Consider the following 17,328-nt stretch of genomic DNA (forward strand, 5'->3'; position numbering starts at 1 on the left):
ACCATAACAGATAAAGTACTTGTATGATCAAATACTCAGTACTTCAGCCCTGCAGTTTTGGTATCACAAGGTGTTGCTTTATACTGTATGTATGATGTGAATAAATAGTGTGATAATTCGAAATGTAGACTAGTGACAGTGTTCGGTTACTGATGTGGCTCTTCCTATAAAGTTCTCCAGAGACCAGAGAGTGCTGCAGCGGACCCTGGAGCTGTAGTTAACTGGCGAATAAAAAGAGCAGGTGAGGGATACAAGGCTTTGGTGAATCACTTCAAGGAGGGCAGTTAGAGCAGTTTCAGTGATCGGTTACTGCAGTTTAACTGTAGTGTAACTACAGCACGATTGATGGTTACATTATTCATCTTAAAATGATTTTCCCTTGTTAGGCATATTCAGTTGTTTTTACAATGCGATGCTGTTGATCCATTTCCACAGCAGTGCAGCTCGGGAGATGTCCGATTACATGGTGATCTAAGGATTGTATTAAAAGCACTTTTTGGAATTAAACGACTTGGCTCTGTATATAATTTAAGTTACATTTGATGCACAGTGTGTGGGAAATCTCTTTTTGTTTTAAGAGATGCCAGATGAGAGGACTGCAAAGCAAAGATGAGCAGTTCTGTTCAAAATGAGTTATGTTAGAATAAGCGACACCCTACACACAACATATTAACATAAACAGAGATTATTATTAAGTTTAAACTTTAGAACTATGCTGTATGTTCTATGCACAGGATGCCATCTATACACAGGATATGATGCACTGGAATTTTGACAAACCCTTAATGATGATTGGTGGATTTCTCTTGCATGATTTATAATATACTGTATCCACTGGACACCAGTAAAGTGACTCCGGATCTGGGTGTTATTTGATGGATATTTTCTAAATGGTATTTCGTTTTGGATGATCAGTTCTGATCATACAACAAATAAACCTAATGAACAATCTCACCGAGTTGGGCTAATTCTAAGATGTTTGTATTTGCCAGACAGTAATTTTTCAGGGGCTCATAAAATACCGTAATATATCACTCAGTAACCTATTTGTTTTAATTATGTTGGAGGCCTTCATAGAAACATCATGAAGCTTGCTAATGTGTGCATTATTTCACTTAATGCGAAAACAGGCAACAATATTCAGGTACTATTGAAAAGCAAATAAGTGTATGAAAAATATTACAAAATATAGAAACTAAAAGAATGTAACTTCAGTATTGCGAAAACAGCACTGTTTTCATTTTCTACTGTTTCCATAGACCCATCTAGAAGACCTGGGGGGCAGTTTCAACAGCAAAAGAAAGACAGGGCAATGTTACTAGCTGTCTTTCTGGCACACTAAGCACGTCAGGCAAGGCGGTTGTTAAATATAATTGACATTTAGGTGTTCTAAAGAATGAATTGAAAGTTATTTCATTAAGAAGCTGAGCAACTCCGACCTGTCACACAATGAACAGATTTTATAGATTCAAGATGTTTCAATGAAGAACCCAGGTCTGCTCAAAACAAATGTGTTACTCTAACAGAGAAGTGATTTACAGTCAGCACTCAGATATCCGTTACCCAGATACATGACAGTCACACATTTATTCTTAATACCTCCTTTGTATTAAGACTAAAATCAATCCCCATTATATACAGCATACAGTATGTAAAAAATTAATGCACTTACCCATCACACACGATTTATTGACTCCATTACCAGGTTTCTGATACACAGCCCATCTCTTCGATGTTACAGTCCAAAGGACTGCTTACCCCTCCCACCTCCACCATCAGAGGAAGAGTACCTGCTGGTTCTGCCTCCATGGGAGGACTGTTTGCCACCTCCACCAGAGCATGCCTGCTGGTTTCCCCACTAGAGCCAAAAAGGGAGGAGCCCCTTCCGCCTGTGCCTGAGTGGGAGGAGCCCGAGTATCCAGAGCCTGAGGGAGAAGTCCCACTGTCTCCAGAGCCTGAGAGAGAAGCCCTGCTGTCTCCAAAGCTTGAGGGAGAAGCAACAAAAAGAGGAGAGAAAAGGAAAAGTTTGAAGGACTGAAAAGATAAGGAGTCCAAGAGAAAGAAAAGTAAGAAAGAGGAGGTGAAGCAGATAACTCCACCACAGCCCAGACCACCACCCCTGTAAACCAGTTCGGTGCCAAAGGTGTTTTCCCTTGCCCCAACGTCGTGGTTCCCCTACCGGAATGCCCAGACCTCCCTTCACTGGTCCTAACTCCCAGGTTGCAGCATTGCCAGGCACAGTTGCTTGCCTGTTCCCCTACTCCGCTCTTCCTGGATTTGCAGACGTCACGACGTGAGGTTCAGATGTCACGTGCGCTCCCCCTTTCCCTCATTGTGTTCCCCCTGAAACTCCAGATGTCGCTACGCGGATCCGCAGTCGTACACCTCTGCCTGTCACTGATTGCTCCCGGTCGCTGGCCTGCACTCCGATCGCCCTGGTCAAGCCGTCAGGGTCCCCCCTTGTTGGTTTGTGGTCCCTTCCAGAGGACGCAGGAGGGACCGACCCATCCCCAAGCCCGCCCGCAGGAATTGGCGAAGATTGGAATTTGTGGACTTGAGGGTGGATGGTTGTGTTTTAGAGGAGGGACAGGGTGGCCCTGTAATGGCCATCTATGTAGCACACAAGAAGCAGGACATGGGAAAAGGTCAAGAAATGGGAAAATGTGTATTGTTTTTTGTTTGACACGCCGCCTTCCATTTGGTATGCCCAATCCCACGAGATCGTGCAAAAGGGGGGGTAGTGTGAAGGATTGCTCAGGGAAAGAACAAAATGTCAAAGGAGAACATACATCATTTGTTTAGCTAGGGCCCGAGATCGAGTTAGGTTTTGTTTTGTTTATTTTCTTTTTATTGTAAGTCAATTCTCGTTAATATGAAATTATAGGGATCAGCAAAAAAAAAAAAATTGTATTACAGTATCACAAATTCTTATTATCAGGAGTGTAAGCCAAATGCATATGACATTTTTATTGAAGTTACAGTAATACTGAACAATGAAAAGTATTATACATGTTATTGAAAATGCAGTTGTATATTTAGTTGTTTATTTATTTTTAAAAAGTATATATTGCAAAAAAAAAAAAACGGCATGTCCCATTCTCATCATAGGCATTTTTAAACCAGTAAAGCGAGGTGTCCTCAAAATCAGGGTTTTGAGCAAATCAGAAATGCTAATAACTTGCACATTTTGCTGTTCTAAGGCCTGTATTATTGTACCCTGTTTTTTTAATGGTTGACAGTATTTGCAAGAATGTTAAAAGCTGCAGCAACATCTTTCTTTTCTTATATGGTGGTTAATTATCTACCGCTTTCAACACCTCCACAGTCAATTCGAGCTGGGGGCTCGGAAGCTGTTAACTACACCTTTTGTCAGCAAGGATAGTGCATGTTATTGTGCTGTTTCATTGAAATGGCATTGATGCGTGAGCACTATTTATGGTGGCCAGATGTGCCACTTTAGCTGAGATCCGAGTTTTAATATAATAGTAATAATAACAGTAGACAACATTTGTAGCGCTCAACACAAAAAATAATGCATAAAAGGAGGTCATTGTCATTTACAAAGGAGGTCACTAACAAATGTATGCTTTCGAGAATTATGGGGTCCATGACAATTTGTTTGATAACAGACTTCAAGAGCAACTCATGTCATGTCATGTTTTTATTTTTTTAAATAGTTTTCTTGTTTTGTGAAGTTAACCTGAGCAGATTCAATTATTAGATAATCAAAATAATAATGGCAGACTGTTTCTGGGGTAGACTGAAAACCACAACATTCACTATACAGCTGTCTCAAATTTTCTGAATTGTGTGTCATTTTTTGGCTTTGTTTTCCTCTTCCCCTTATTTATTTTGTAGTTTGCAGACAATGTTTGCTGTAAAAACTGAAGTTTAAGGTGATTCTTAGTATGTTATATTCGCTGACCAGTGGAGTAGTTTGTGTTTTTTGTGTTTTGTTTAAGGATTCCCATAGAAGCTGAGTTGTGTGTTTTATGTTGAAACAATATGTATGTTTAATAATTTAATTCTCAAAATACTGTTGCATATATTTTCAATTAAATAAAATGTTTAATCAGTAATGGGAATTGTGTTTTGCAGGTATTAATCTCATGAGGACGTCACACATGTCAGTAATTTTGGCAGCCCTCCAGCGCTATAGAATTTAGCACTACACTACTACTACCAACTCCAGTGTGCAATGGCATAAACTGGACTCAGGGATGTCCAGGCTATAGGATGCGTCCTGGTCTCCAAGGGGAGACTTTACCGGAATCCCTACTTGGGAGCCCCTGTAAGCTAAAAGTTACAACAACATTAGCTTCAACTAAAAAAAATCTGCTCACCATTCATTATTCAACTGATTTTGAACTGACTTTCAAATCTCTATACTTTTGGAATTTATTTACTGTAATTTATCCCATGTTGCTTACCAGCTGGCCCTGTAGCCCCTGGTCATGTGTGAGTTGCTCTTCCAAGGTGTCCAGTTGACCCTTTTCCCTACAGGGAGTACCACATCCTCTGGGAGGGTGTCATCATCAGTCTGACCGGAATGCATGCTTTGGAGATGCTGGGTATTCAGGCTCACTTGAACCTTTAAATCTGCCACAGATGACTTTACCTCTGTCAAAAGTTTTATTATTAACTTCTGAAAATCTGAAGTGAAATCAAAAGAACAAATGTACATTTCACTATTGATAATATGGATATTATTACAAATGATTTAAAAGGTCAGCAGCATCCTTAAGACTAAAGTAAAAATTTGCAAATTGCACTATAATAGTATACTAATAATAGTCTAAATTTATTGAAACTGTGGAACCATTATATTTAATACCAGTTGTAACAGCCATCCATTATCTGTAACCACTTAATCATGTATAGGTTTGCGGTGAGCCATAGCCTAACTCAGCAAGGATACAGTAGGGCGCAAGGCGGGACTACACCATGGATGGGATGTCAGTCCATTGCAGGGCAACTTAGAGAGGCCAATCCACCTAGCCAGCATGTCTTTGGACTGAGGGAGGAAACCGGAGTACCGGGCGAAAACGCTTGTAACATCATATATTCAAAAAACCAGACCAACTTTCAGAATGTGCTGGCCCTTGCGCAACAGCAGGGGAATTAGAAGAATGTCTAGCAGGATTAAAAGCACCAGTGAAGTTCTGCTGAGGTCTTGCAGCAGAAACAGGAGGCACTGGCGCTGTAAACACAGAAATTGAATGCTTCATTATATTAATATAATTTACATCAATGAAAGTTTATAAATGAAAGAGAATATTATATTATTTGAAAGAATTTATTCTTTAAAAAATTTGTGAAAAACATCAAAAAATATAGTGTAGCAAAATTGTAAGGGCTATAACATGGGAGCCATATTATGTAGAACTGTTCTGTTTGTGCATGCTGGTAGCTGTCAACTGACACAATATATTTAATAAATGAAATAGTGTGTGTACTTGATGTAAAACCTTTATGAACTATGATCTCTTTTAGGGGTCACAAAATGTTTGACAGCTTATATCTCCTTACAGACTGCAGATAGACTCATGTTTACTATAGAATACATATAGGAAACCATGTATGATCGATCCAAAGATACATTCTGCACTAAGTAAGAAGTGTTTGCACTGTCACAACCACTTCTACCACACTCGGGTCTAAGCAGACAGATGAATAAACTTACAATGCAGACTAATGTTTCTTTAGAAAATTCCATTCTAGCTTAAAAATGAAATGTATATATAAAACCAACCTCTGTGTGGTGTGAGCCCGTGGGAAGCAGCAATTGAGCTACAGGGACTCAGAGAGCCAATGGTTGGAGTAGGTGATCTGAAAAAAACTAGCGGCATTGGGGCAGCAGGACACATTTCGTTGTCTTCTTCCTCGTCTGTTTCCTCATCAAAGTTGTTTTCATATCTTCCGTTTGGTCTACACATAAAAAGACAAATTACAAAATTAGAGATATGGCATTATCTTACAATATATTACAAAAACATACAGTTGCCCTTTTGTTTGTTCTCATGTAGACATTACATTCTCATAACAAGACATGCTAAACCAGTCACATGAAAATCAAGCACTTATTTATTTGTATTTAATCAAGTTATTAAAAGCCTTTTACAAAAGTAATATTCAGACCATTTTTTTCTTATTCTGATGTATTTATTGTACGTTGTCACATGAGTTTTAAAAAATGTACCTCTTTTGCCTTTTCTTTTTAATTAAATCTTCATTTTCCATTTGAAGATCATATGTCTATTCTGCACGGCGAAGGCGTGAGCTACCTTCTCATAGGAGTCTAAATAAACATCAATGCAATTGTACACAACAATAACAACTGTAATGGCTATTGGTCCAGAGTTATTACTCTTTTACTTTTCTTTTTTTGTTATTGTGGAAGGGTGGGGGTACTCACTGACACGGGAGACAGAAGACACTGCACAGGTGCCCAGTTTTATTTATTTTCTTTTTTATTTATTTTAGCCTGCAGCGAGCACTGTTTTCTCTGGCCTGAATACCGGCAATGGTAATCAGGACCACAGGGTTACCAGCACAGGTATACACAGTTGTGCTCACAGGTGCTCAAAAATAATAATGAAAACCAAAGGTGAAATGAAAAGGGAAAACAAAACACAGTAATAAAACTACAAAACAAAAGTGCTGAAAGTTCCCCATATATCTACACGTCTCCTCGGGTACGTAATAATTTATTTTAATTCTTGTTTTATTTATTTAAGACGGGCTGTCTTCCTCAGCCGTGCTTGCCTGTTTCGTCCTCTCTTCAACTGCTGGCATTCCTGCCTGGTCTTTACTTAAACTGGCGTCTTCTGCCAGCGTCACAGGGTATCCCCTGTTAGGCCACCCGAATGCATAGCCAAGCGCAGTACTTATGGGCTAAGCAGTCCCTCAAAGTCTGCCTCCCAGCCCCTCAGAGAGAGGGAAAGACAACACACCCTCTTCTCCACCTCTCCGTGTCATCGTCATGACTGATGGGAGGATCTTACAGGGCTGTTGCCCTCTTCCTGCAGAATCACGCATGTGCCAGACAGTCAGCACAGATCTCCCCTGTTACAGTTATATATAATAAAAAGCAAGAATCCTTATCGGATGCAACGACAATGATTTTAATGCTTTTTCAGATATTCTGACTGCCTTTTGAATTTAGTAACTTAAAGTACAGGGTGGCCAGAAACAATTCTTCTGGCCAGCACACCAGGATTTTGGAACAACTACCACTGTGTCCGCTTCATTAGTAAATAACATGAAAGCTCTCCATAGTTAAAATAAAGAATATACTAATCTGAAACACATTGTACAAAAAAAAAACCTTTTGATAGAATCTACACTTTTTGAATAAACACATGTAACATTTTTGACACTTAGTAGTTGTGATGCTATTCTTTTTCAATATCTACAGTCCTGCATCACTTAACTATTTAGTCTTTACAGATACAAATTTAAACACTTCTGAAAACTTAGATCAGTGGAGTCCCCCTCACCTGCTGGTTTTTGTTCCAACTGAGCTAGTAGTAGTGTAGTAATAATAATAATAATAATAATAATAATAATAATAATAATAATAATAAGCTCAATGTAAAAGTATCAATACGTATATAACACACTATTAAACTAAATTAGGCACAAATTATACACCCGGGAGTGTACTGAAATTTGCTATCAGCTTAAAAAAAAAGATTATACTAAGAGTGAGAGGATGGCTATTTAAATTACCATTAAAATAGCTTATATTTCAGTGGTTTGATTAGTCTTATCAATTATTTCATAATGTGTCCCGGTTTTGAGCTTTGAAAATTTGTCACCCTAGCACTATGGCAACTTGAAATGCATCATAGGATCTGTAGTCCCAAAACAGCACTGAAATACAGAACAGAAGCGCAAATCTGAATGCAAGTTAATACATTTCCCAATATCCTTTACACTCAAGCTGTTCGAACTAGGGCGTTTTAGTTTTATTCACAATGTTCTTCCCTGGGAGGGCTCCAAAATAATTTGCACAAACAGGAAATTTGTGTTTAGTGAATTCATATAATAAGAAGTAATTTACAATAAGCAAATACTAAATTTGGCTAGGACCATATAGTAAATTTGTAATATGAGGAAATTAGTCTAATCTGAGTTAATTTTAACAAGAATTTACTTTTGTGTGTGTGTGTGTGTGTGTGTGCATGCATGCATGTGTGTGTATTCAGGCACAACAGTGTAGATTGTTAACAGTGGGCTGCAGGAAAATTGTAATCTTTGGACTCCACTGCCTATATGTGGTCTAAAATTGATCTAAACCATGGTGGATCAAATGTTGGATTTTAATTTCAGTGGTTTGAAACTTGATTGGCCCTGGTTTATACCCACAATAAGCAGTCAGTCCAAACTCACCTCTGCTATTAATTATTGCCTTAGCCTGGGTCAAAATGTAAGGCAATTGTCTTTTAATTAGGAATGAGGGTTTAACATACATTAACTGACTCTCTTCCACCCCCCTGTCTCTCATTGCTACATATCGCAGGTGTAACACGCAGAACTATATCTGGCACAAAGGGGCTCGCTGCGAGTCTGTGATCACGGAGTTCCAGGTGATGTGCATCACGATTGGAGCTGCTGCTGTCATGGTGCTGCTGCTCTTCATGATCACTGTCTTCTTTGCCAAGAAGCTGCACCTGCTCAAGACGGAGAACTGCAAACTACGCAAGCGCTCGTGAGTCACACTGCCACTGGGGGGCCTGGAGGGGAACTGCAAGATAGAGGGCAGTGGAGGAGAGAGGGAGGAGGGTTTTTTTGGGAAATGAGGGTGATAGAACTGGTGAGCAAAGATACAGAGCAGAGGCTCTTTGTTAAGCTGTGAATTTGCACAGAAATTGTGATGATCTGAACCTATCTGTGCTTTAAGAGCTTTCCTGTGCTTTACAACAGAAAATAGAAAGAAAGAATCGTGTTGGAGGCTGGAACAGCATTCTAGTCTCCTGAAGCCAGCCCCTCTCAGTGTGACGTGCAGTACCACAATAAGTGAGCTCTGCACACCATCACCTACTGGAGCACCTAGAACAAGATTATTGGAGCTTTCCTTAGCAACGGTGCATATTGCAGATTAACATGGCAACTGCAGCCCAGCAACTGTTACACCATTCTGAGAATCTGACATAGATGGAATCAATCCTTTATTTATCCCATCGCTGGAATGGCAACCTGTGGCTCCTATGTCTGCAGGGTAGTCAGTGTATTCCTTACCAAGCCACCAATGCTTTGTGGTATGTAATTGGTTGCAGCTACATTATAAAGCTGCCCCGTTCTCTCACAGAACAAAGACTTAAAATCTATAGTGCAGAGGCCGGAGCAGTGCAGAAAGGGGCCAACTGTTCTTGGTGTCCGAGTGCAGTGTTTTCAGGGTGGGCGGGTAAGGGATATAAGGTGGGGAGAGGGGCTTTTAAAAAGCCCTGACAGAGGCAGACTGAAGTCATTTAACTACACTATTAGAAATCAGATTAGCAGGCTCTATTATGGAGCTGCATTAAAGCCACAGAGCGATTTGCATTTGCAAGGGCCAATGGAAACTGTCAACGTGAGGGCCCTCTCAGCTCTCTCTTCACACAGACACTGAAGTCACGCCTTCCCTTTGAAATCTGGGGCACAGCCTGAGAGGGGGAAGGGTGACCTACATTGCAGTATGAGAGAGGAGGACGGATGATCAAGGAACGGTGCAGTCACACAGCCCTGAGATATCAGGAGGAATGGGGAGGGGGGTATCATTGGGTTTGACAGCATCTCCTCTGTTCTGCGGATGCTGATGTTGGATGCTTGCACCGTTCGCAAACAGGCTAATGAATACTTTATTTCTGATTTCAGTTTCTGATTTACTGTGTGTATTTTGCATAATTACCACGTTAATGATTTTCACACCTTTACTAATGGATTTCACATATATCATCTTCATCTGAAATTGCATCACCACATTAATAATATCTATAACTAGGGTTCTTTCTTTCTTTCTTTCTTTCTTTCTTTCTTTCTTTCTTTCTTTCTTTCTTTCTTTCTTTCTTTCTTTTTTTTTCTTTTTCTTTCTTTCTATTTTCATTTTTGTTATTGAGTAGTACACAGACAGGCATTATGTAATTAAACCTGTTAAAGGGTCTACGATAATGGAAGTAACAATTTCAAAATGTTTGCAGACAAATTAAAAAAAAAAATCATGTAAAAGTCTCAATTGCAATATTCGTTTTAGAAGTACAGTTTTGATCACAGCCATGATGGTCTGATGACATGAATTTAAGTCTCCAGCCTCCTTGTCAATGGAAATATTATAATCACCACTAATGACAAGATACTGAGGAAGAAATATCTGTATTTCATTATAACATCAGGTGAGCTGTGGTACTGTATTGCATGTGAGCAGTGTTCTGTGGAAACAAATTTTAGATCTGTACATCCACATTGCACACATGTGACGCAAAATCATGTGTTATCATTTTTAAATCTCTTGTGCTACTGCACAGACTGGCTAATTAAAATCTTTCACATTTACCAACACCCAGCATGAGATTCATGTGGGGTTATGCAGTTTTGGTATGACTAGTGATCTAAAACATCCCAAAATAAAGGCCTTAAGTCAAAAACAAACTCCAATTTGAATGTTTAGTGCCACACACATCTGTTAAAGTAAGTTACATAGTTTAAGAAGGTTGTTGAAGATGTTACCTTTATAGGTGTATCTCGCTAAATGTTATCAAAGGGGAAAAAAGGAGATAGCAGACACAGACAATTTCCCACCTAGTCCATGGAAGTGCAAAAGCCAAAGCAGTGCTCTCACTGAATTCTCAGCCAAGAAACCAGCAAGCTGTCGACCTCATGACTCATCGTGCACTTCACATGGCAGTACCTTTACTGGGGGGGTTTGGGGATGTGGTGCCTCTTTAATTAATCAACATTTGTCAGATTCTGGAATATGTGTTTACACAGAGCAAAAAACAGACTTAAGCCAACTTAAAGCCTGCTTTGAAATAGGTCAGTTTTGTGATGACTGAAACTTGGACAGCTGCATTTCCATTACATCCTAAGAGCTAATCCGCCTCAAAGGCATCTTAAAAGTGACTAGTGTAATCAGGTTGATGCTCAGTCACTGGGACTCTCGGCTTCTCAGAAACCAGATAAGCATAAATATGCCAAATGGCATCTCGTTTGTAAATTTTCTTGTGTTTTTATGTACTGTATTCTACTGTATTCTACAAAAAGCCCCACACCCTCACACTCCCCCCTGAGCTTTAATGTTATTTTTTTGCTTCCGTGGGGCAATAGAATGCTGTGTATGTGGCACTTAGGGTTGAATTTGAAGAGTTGAGGTACAAATATTCAAATAGGTCTACTATTAATAAATTATGTATTTGATAATGTTGGCACTCCCGTCTGTCTCAAACCGCATACTTCACAAATACTTTACAATCAAGTGACGTGCGATTAGTCGGCTACCAGTTTCTGAGGTTGACAGTCACTTATCTATTCGACTGTGTGCTAGTGATTGCTGCCCCTAGTAGCATCGCATGCATTTTGTTTCCCTGGAGGCTGTAGGCTTTGTTCTGCAGTGAAAGGTCGGTTCCTGCAACTCCCTTGTGACAGCGCTGGGTTATTAGGTGGTGGTGCAAGACGTGTGTGTAATAAGATTGCTAGGGTATAATAAGGTTGATGATAAAACTGTTAACCTCTATACTTAAAAACAAACTCTACCACAATTACATGAACACAACATGACACTGTTAACACCAAAACAAACAACAATGATCTGCAGATTTAAAGTTTTATCCGCAGAAGAGAAATTTGAGTAATGCTTTATATTGGTTGACATAAATTAATATTAAGTAGATATGCAACTGATATTACATGTACATTCAATTATTCCTTGTTACTTTCCATTAACATTTAAGTTAGATTAACTATTTTCAGTAAGGACAATGGGAATGATAAACAATGGGAAATTATTACATATTTTCAAAGGTAACAAAATGTAAATGGATGTGATATGCAATTACATTTTCAATCGACATTTGGGTAACATTTAGCAAGAAACCAGCTATTGCATATTTATTAAATATTAATTTAACATTAATTTACTATGCAATTGCATATCTATTTAATATCAATTTATGCCACGCAATATAAACCGATATTTGTTTACTAAAACAATAAGCGACATACATTTTGTGTATTATAACAAATAATATACACCAAACTGTCTATATATAGGCTGAAATTCTGTCTTGGGTTTATGGTGACATTAATAAATAAAAAGATTTATGTGTCACCAGAAACACTTGATAGAATTGTAGTGTTATTATGCACAGTTGAGTGTACATTTCTTCTTTTTCTTAGTATTATTTAAAAATGATACAAGATGTTGCATCCCAATACAGCTTTTCTTAGTAAATAGTTTGAAGTAATAATGTAGCACTAATGCTTTCTTTCTTTCTTTCTTTCTTTCTTTCTTTCTTTCTTTCTTTCTTTTTTCTTTCTTCCTTGGAATATGTCTTTTTTCGGGCTCCGCTCATTTCTCTTTTTTTTCTTTCTTTCTTTCTTTCTTTCTTTCTTTCTTTCTTCCTTTTACCCCTTTTCTTTCTTTCCCTCATTTCTCCCTCTCTCCCCACCTTTGTCTTTCTCTTCTCATGACCCTTCATCTCTGACTATCTCCCCTTCTCTCTCTGTCCCATCATCCACCCCTCTCTCTCCTCTCTATCTTGTTATTCTCTCTCCTCAGTAAGTACCGTCCTCCCTTGGAGCAGCACAATGATAATTTCTCACTGTCGACCATCGCTGAGGGCTCCCACCCAAATGTAAGGAAACTTTGCGGCACCCCACCTAACCTCCCTCAGGCCCGTGCTTTGGCTTACTATGATAACATTATCTGTCAGGTAATGTCTCTCTCTTTCTCTCCTTACTGTATTGGGGCCTGTGTTTCACCTCCGGGGGTCATCTCACTGGGGAGACAGGTCAGCCAGGATGCACACACCAAATCCGGCACCACGCCACTAGGCCAGCCCAGGGATCTTTAGCAGCCAGGCCCTTTGTTCTGTAATGCCTCTTAGCCTGACATACACAGAGTATGTATGTATGGACAGCTTGTAAATATTATTGCAGTAAAGTGCAGTAACTTTGCAGCCCCAGGGTCAGGTTGGAGTGCAGATTGACTGTTGAGTGTAGTAGTTGACTAAAGATGCTCTAACTTGCATTAGGCTTTACGAAGCTGTCGAGTAGAATCAAAAAGCTGCCAGGAGTTTTGAGTAAACTCACTCTGTATAGATCTTGAGTCTTAGGCTATGCAGTCCACTGAATAAATAAATGCTATGCTCCTATTGGCTAGCAATGGCAACATGATATTATTTAAAGTCATCTGCTTGACACAGTTTTCTGCATTTCCATTCCACTGTCCGTGTAAGTAAACTTGATGTGAAGCAAGCGGTAGGCCAGCTTTTGTTTGGCCCGAAAATATAATATTTAAAAGGAAATAAGCAGCAGAAAAAAGAGGGAAACACTCAGTCCTCTACAAACAATAGAAAAACATAAAATAAGAGTAGAAATGTGTCTTAAGAATTTGAAATGTCTTAATCTTATCTGAGAAGAGGGCTTTTAACCCTGTCTAACACATACAGCTGATATTTCACCAATCGTGTGAAAACCTGATTCCCCAAAATCAATTCCCCATCACCATTCTTCACCCTTGTTACACCACTGAATGTTCTGTTGCTCACATGAACACCCATGGGAGACGTTGCAGCTTGTCTGTATGTCTGTCTGTCTGTCTGTCAGTTTCAAATGTTTGTCCTGGATCATGGAATTGGAATGGAGTGGTTGGGTTTTGATTTCTTAAATATTTACTTTATGTAACCTTTTAGCCTGGTCTGGATAATCAGCTGAGATGCAACATCCCCCCGAGGTGGTGTTCTGAGTTTACTAACAGGTTAACAACATAGCTGCCAGTGAGAGATTCAGCTATTCCTAACCTCCTATAGATAGACTAATTCATTTAACAGCTCCCTCTAGTGCAATCCAGCCTGGTATTACGAGACCACGTCCACGTCCTGAGGGTTTAAGTACAAGCTCAGATCAGACATTCCCTAAAAGGGATTTTGAGCCGCATTGACCCCTATTCATAAAACATTCGCTCATTGTGTTTTTTCAGGCCCATTTTTATGAATTCAACGGTCTGGTAGTATACTCATGAGACCTGCCTCAACTGCTTCTAAAGACGCTTTGTAGTTTAGTCTTGTGTTTCACAACAGTTCTAACCTTTACAAATGAAGCACAAGTTGAAGGTGTTTTTTTAACAGGTCCCTGTAGACTAAGGAGGTGGACTGGGAATACCGGCGTGACTGCAGCCAATTAGTCTCTAATTAACTCTGATTGTGTTACAATCCCAGGCAGGGGTGTGCAGACAGTTACAAATAGAACTTTCCCTTTAAGAGCCTAGGAAGCCACAAGATAGCACCGTGTGCTACACAAACATCCAATCAAAAGAATGCTATTAATGGGGGCACTGTGTAGAAATCCCATCACTAAATGAAACAACGTGCAGCTGATAAACCAATTGAGTGAATCTGACCTTGAATGCAGGACAAGCGATGTTGCTGCTGTTGATTTGTTGGAATTCGTCAAGAGAAACATGGATGCGTTTCAAGGAACAGTTACAGCAGATGGGCTGAATGGTCTTTCCTTCATTATGTTCCTGATTCGCTCTTCTTGTCTCTATTTTGTGTTGAGTGACCTTCTTACGTAATCATTTTTTGCTTTTTAAAGATAAAGTGGTTTTAGCTATCATATTCATTTCACTTCCATTAGCTACATTAGCTGGTTAGTAAGTGACAGGAAAAAGTGATTGAAGGAGTGGGGACAATGTCACCCTCCAGGTGAAATGACCAAGGAACTGCAACGCTATCTGAAAGCATGGCCCGCAAACAGAGATTTCATACATTTAGTGTAGTACAAGATAATAATTTTAGAACATTTCTATACATGTTTACTATAAAATGGTTAACATAAATATGTCAAAACTGCACATTTGAGACAAAAAGTGGAAGTGAACAACAGGTAAAAAAAAAAAGAAAGAAAGCATTTTTAGCTACAAAAACTTTAGGCTTGTGGCTCTGATTTCTGCGTAATGTTCATCTTGGGAAAAATGAAATTATTATCTAATGCATAATGCATCAATCCCTTGCTTGCAAAGGCTGATGGGGAGAGAGAGTTCCCAAGAACACACTAGAGATTACAATCGCTGTGTCTCCTTTGGTTCATCTGATTATGGGATTCAACAAGGAATCAGAGCTACAGGCTGAAGATCCAAGCAGTAAAAAAACACCCCTATTAAAAATTATGTACAGGTTTCCCATGAATCAAGGTTCTTTCTAAGCCAAGAATCTGAGACAAGATTTTTGAGTTGCCCTGCTTTTCAAGGTCAGGTTTGCTTCATTATTCAGAGAATCCATACTAAGTGTATTTAGGAGTCCTGCACATCTCTTCTCTGGAGTTTTCTGTAGCACTAACATTGAGAATATTTCAATATCTAAAGAAAACATAACTTTTCCAACTAGAAAACCATCAGCAGATACACCTGGGAATGTAAAAGCACAGAGGAACCCGGGTGCCAGGTAAGCTGAGAGAAATGAAACGTCATTGTGTGGGAGTGACCAGTGGGCAAAACACACCACTTAGTGTGTGTGTTCCTCAGTGTCCATGTGCTCTAATGTTTTAGGAATATGCCCCAACGTTAAATACTGTCTATGTTTTACTGGTCTACAACACCAGCATGTTTACAAATAAAAAACTAAATTTTCTTACAAGAGTGAAGCAGGCCTTTAGAATCCTATGGTTTTCAATAGCAGTGGAGTCTTGTGCCATAGATATCTTGGTTCTTTGCTTGTTTGTTTCTTTTTAAATCATTTTATTTCATGACAGATTAAATTGTAACTTAGCTTCTTCATAGCTGATCGCCCCCTTTGCTGGTCAGATTACCTTAAATTACTTCTTATGAGGTGATAGTGACCCTTAGTGGCAGGGCCTTCATTGTACCACAAGCCATTTTAATACCCAGTTTATCCACAACATTGAAATGTACCCCCATTTGTATCTACACTGACAGCCTCTCTCTCTAATGGCATGAAACCAGTCTGTAAAATTCAACTTCATCTCATTCCAAAACAAAAGTGGAGCAGCAGCCAGTTTCATCAGCAGGGTGCAATCCATTCTGAAAATGGGCTTTACACTGAGGTCAAAGATTACCGTTGTGTATCACATCTTTATATAATTCCCATTCATAAATAGCATCCAATATTTCCCTTTGCATCAGGCACTAATTAGCTAACTTCAGAGGAGTGAGGTGGAGAGACCAGATTCTGGTTTCTGGATTCAGCCAGACACTAATTGACAGTGGTAAAGTCCCAGTTGCAAGTATCAAGCGCTCCAAGTGGTCTGTCTGCTATTGATGAAGATTAATGGGACTGGTTTCAAAGTACAGATGGACAGCTGAATGTAGACTTGGTGGAGGCACAGTGGCAGTGTAGGAGTGTGAGGAAGCTTGCATTGCAGCTGCCAATGTGGTGCCCACTCAGTGTAGTTACAGATGACTGCAGCCTCTAGCATTTTCGAACTACAACACTGCAGTCAACACAGCATATTAAAAGATGGGACTCAGTAAGGGCTGTTATGACTGGCAAATCAGCAGCCAATCAGAAGTGAGGACTAAATAGAATATCTATAAATGTGTTGTAAAGGGTGTTGTAAACAATATTTGATTGTCATTCATTATGATAATAACAGGATATAGTGTTAACTAAAACATTCATAAGAAACCTTGTCATTATTTTATAACATGACATGAAGCTTTATGCTAGCTAGTAATGTGTTATTATGGTGTTATTCAAATTAGCTTATTGCTTGCTAACGGTAATCTAAACCTATATGTGCATTCCTAATCTTTAGAGAGACAATATCAGATTCATCACAGGTCTCTAACTGCCTTGTGAATTTAAAACGTCTCTTTACTTATTGAAAATATAGATTTATAAAAAAAAAAAAAAAAAAAAAAAAACATTTCTTTACATTCGGTAGACACATTTTTATAATTAAAAAAAACAAAATTACAACTTCAGCTGTTTTACACAGACAGTCATGCAGAGAGTTATTAACATTCACAACAAACAGACGCAGAGGAGCTGCTTTGCCAGCTAACCCCAATTTTACCCTCAATATTTACCCAATTTGTAGATTTTATTTTTCACTTTGACATTATGGACTTTTTTTTGTGTTGATCAGTGGCAAAAACTCCTAATTAAATCCATT

The 17,328-nt window shown here is 39.0% G+C and overlaps 1 protein-coding gene across 4 annotated transcripts in view; it reads left to right on the forward strand.

The window, feature by feature from the left end:
- LOC121314663 (chondroitin sulfate proteoglycan 5-like) overlaps window positions 1-17,328 on the forward strand; it is a 45,766-nt gene that overhangs the window by 21,299 nt on the left and 7,139 nt on the right. Inside the window, exons 3-5 of one of the 4 annotated variants that reach the window (XM_041248139.1) lie at window positions 8,525-8,713; window positions 12,755-12,830; window positions 15,582-15,638. In XM_041248139.1, the coding sequence (XP_041104073.1) occupies window positions 8,525-8,713; window positions 12,755-12,830; window positions 15,582-15,638 (322 nt within the window). Of the gene's footprint in view, window positions 1-8,524; window positions 8,714-12,754; window positions 12,909-15,581; window positions 15,639-17,328 lie in introns of all 4 variants that reach the window. The other 3 variants (XM_041248137.1, XM_041248141.1, XM_041248138.1) reach the window with 3 other exon arrangements.

This window comes from Polyodon spathula, chromosome 4, assembly GCF_017654505.1.
Source record: "Polyodon spathula isolate WHYD16114869_AA chromosome 4, ASM1765450v1, whole genome shotgun sequence".
NCBI classification, from domain to species: domain Eukaryota; kingdom Metazoa; phylum Chordata; class Actinopteri; order Acipenseriformes; family Polyodontidae; genus Polyodon; species Polyodon spathula.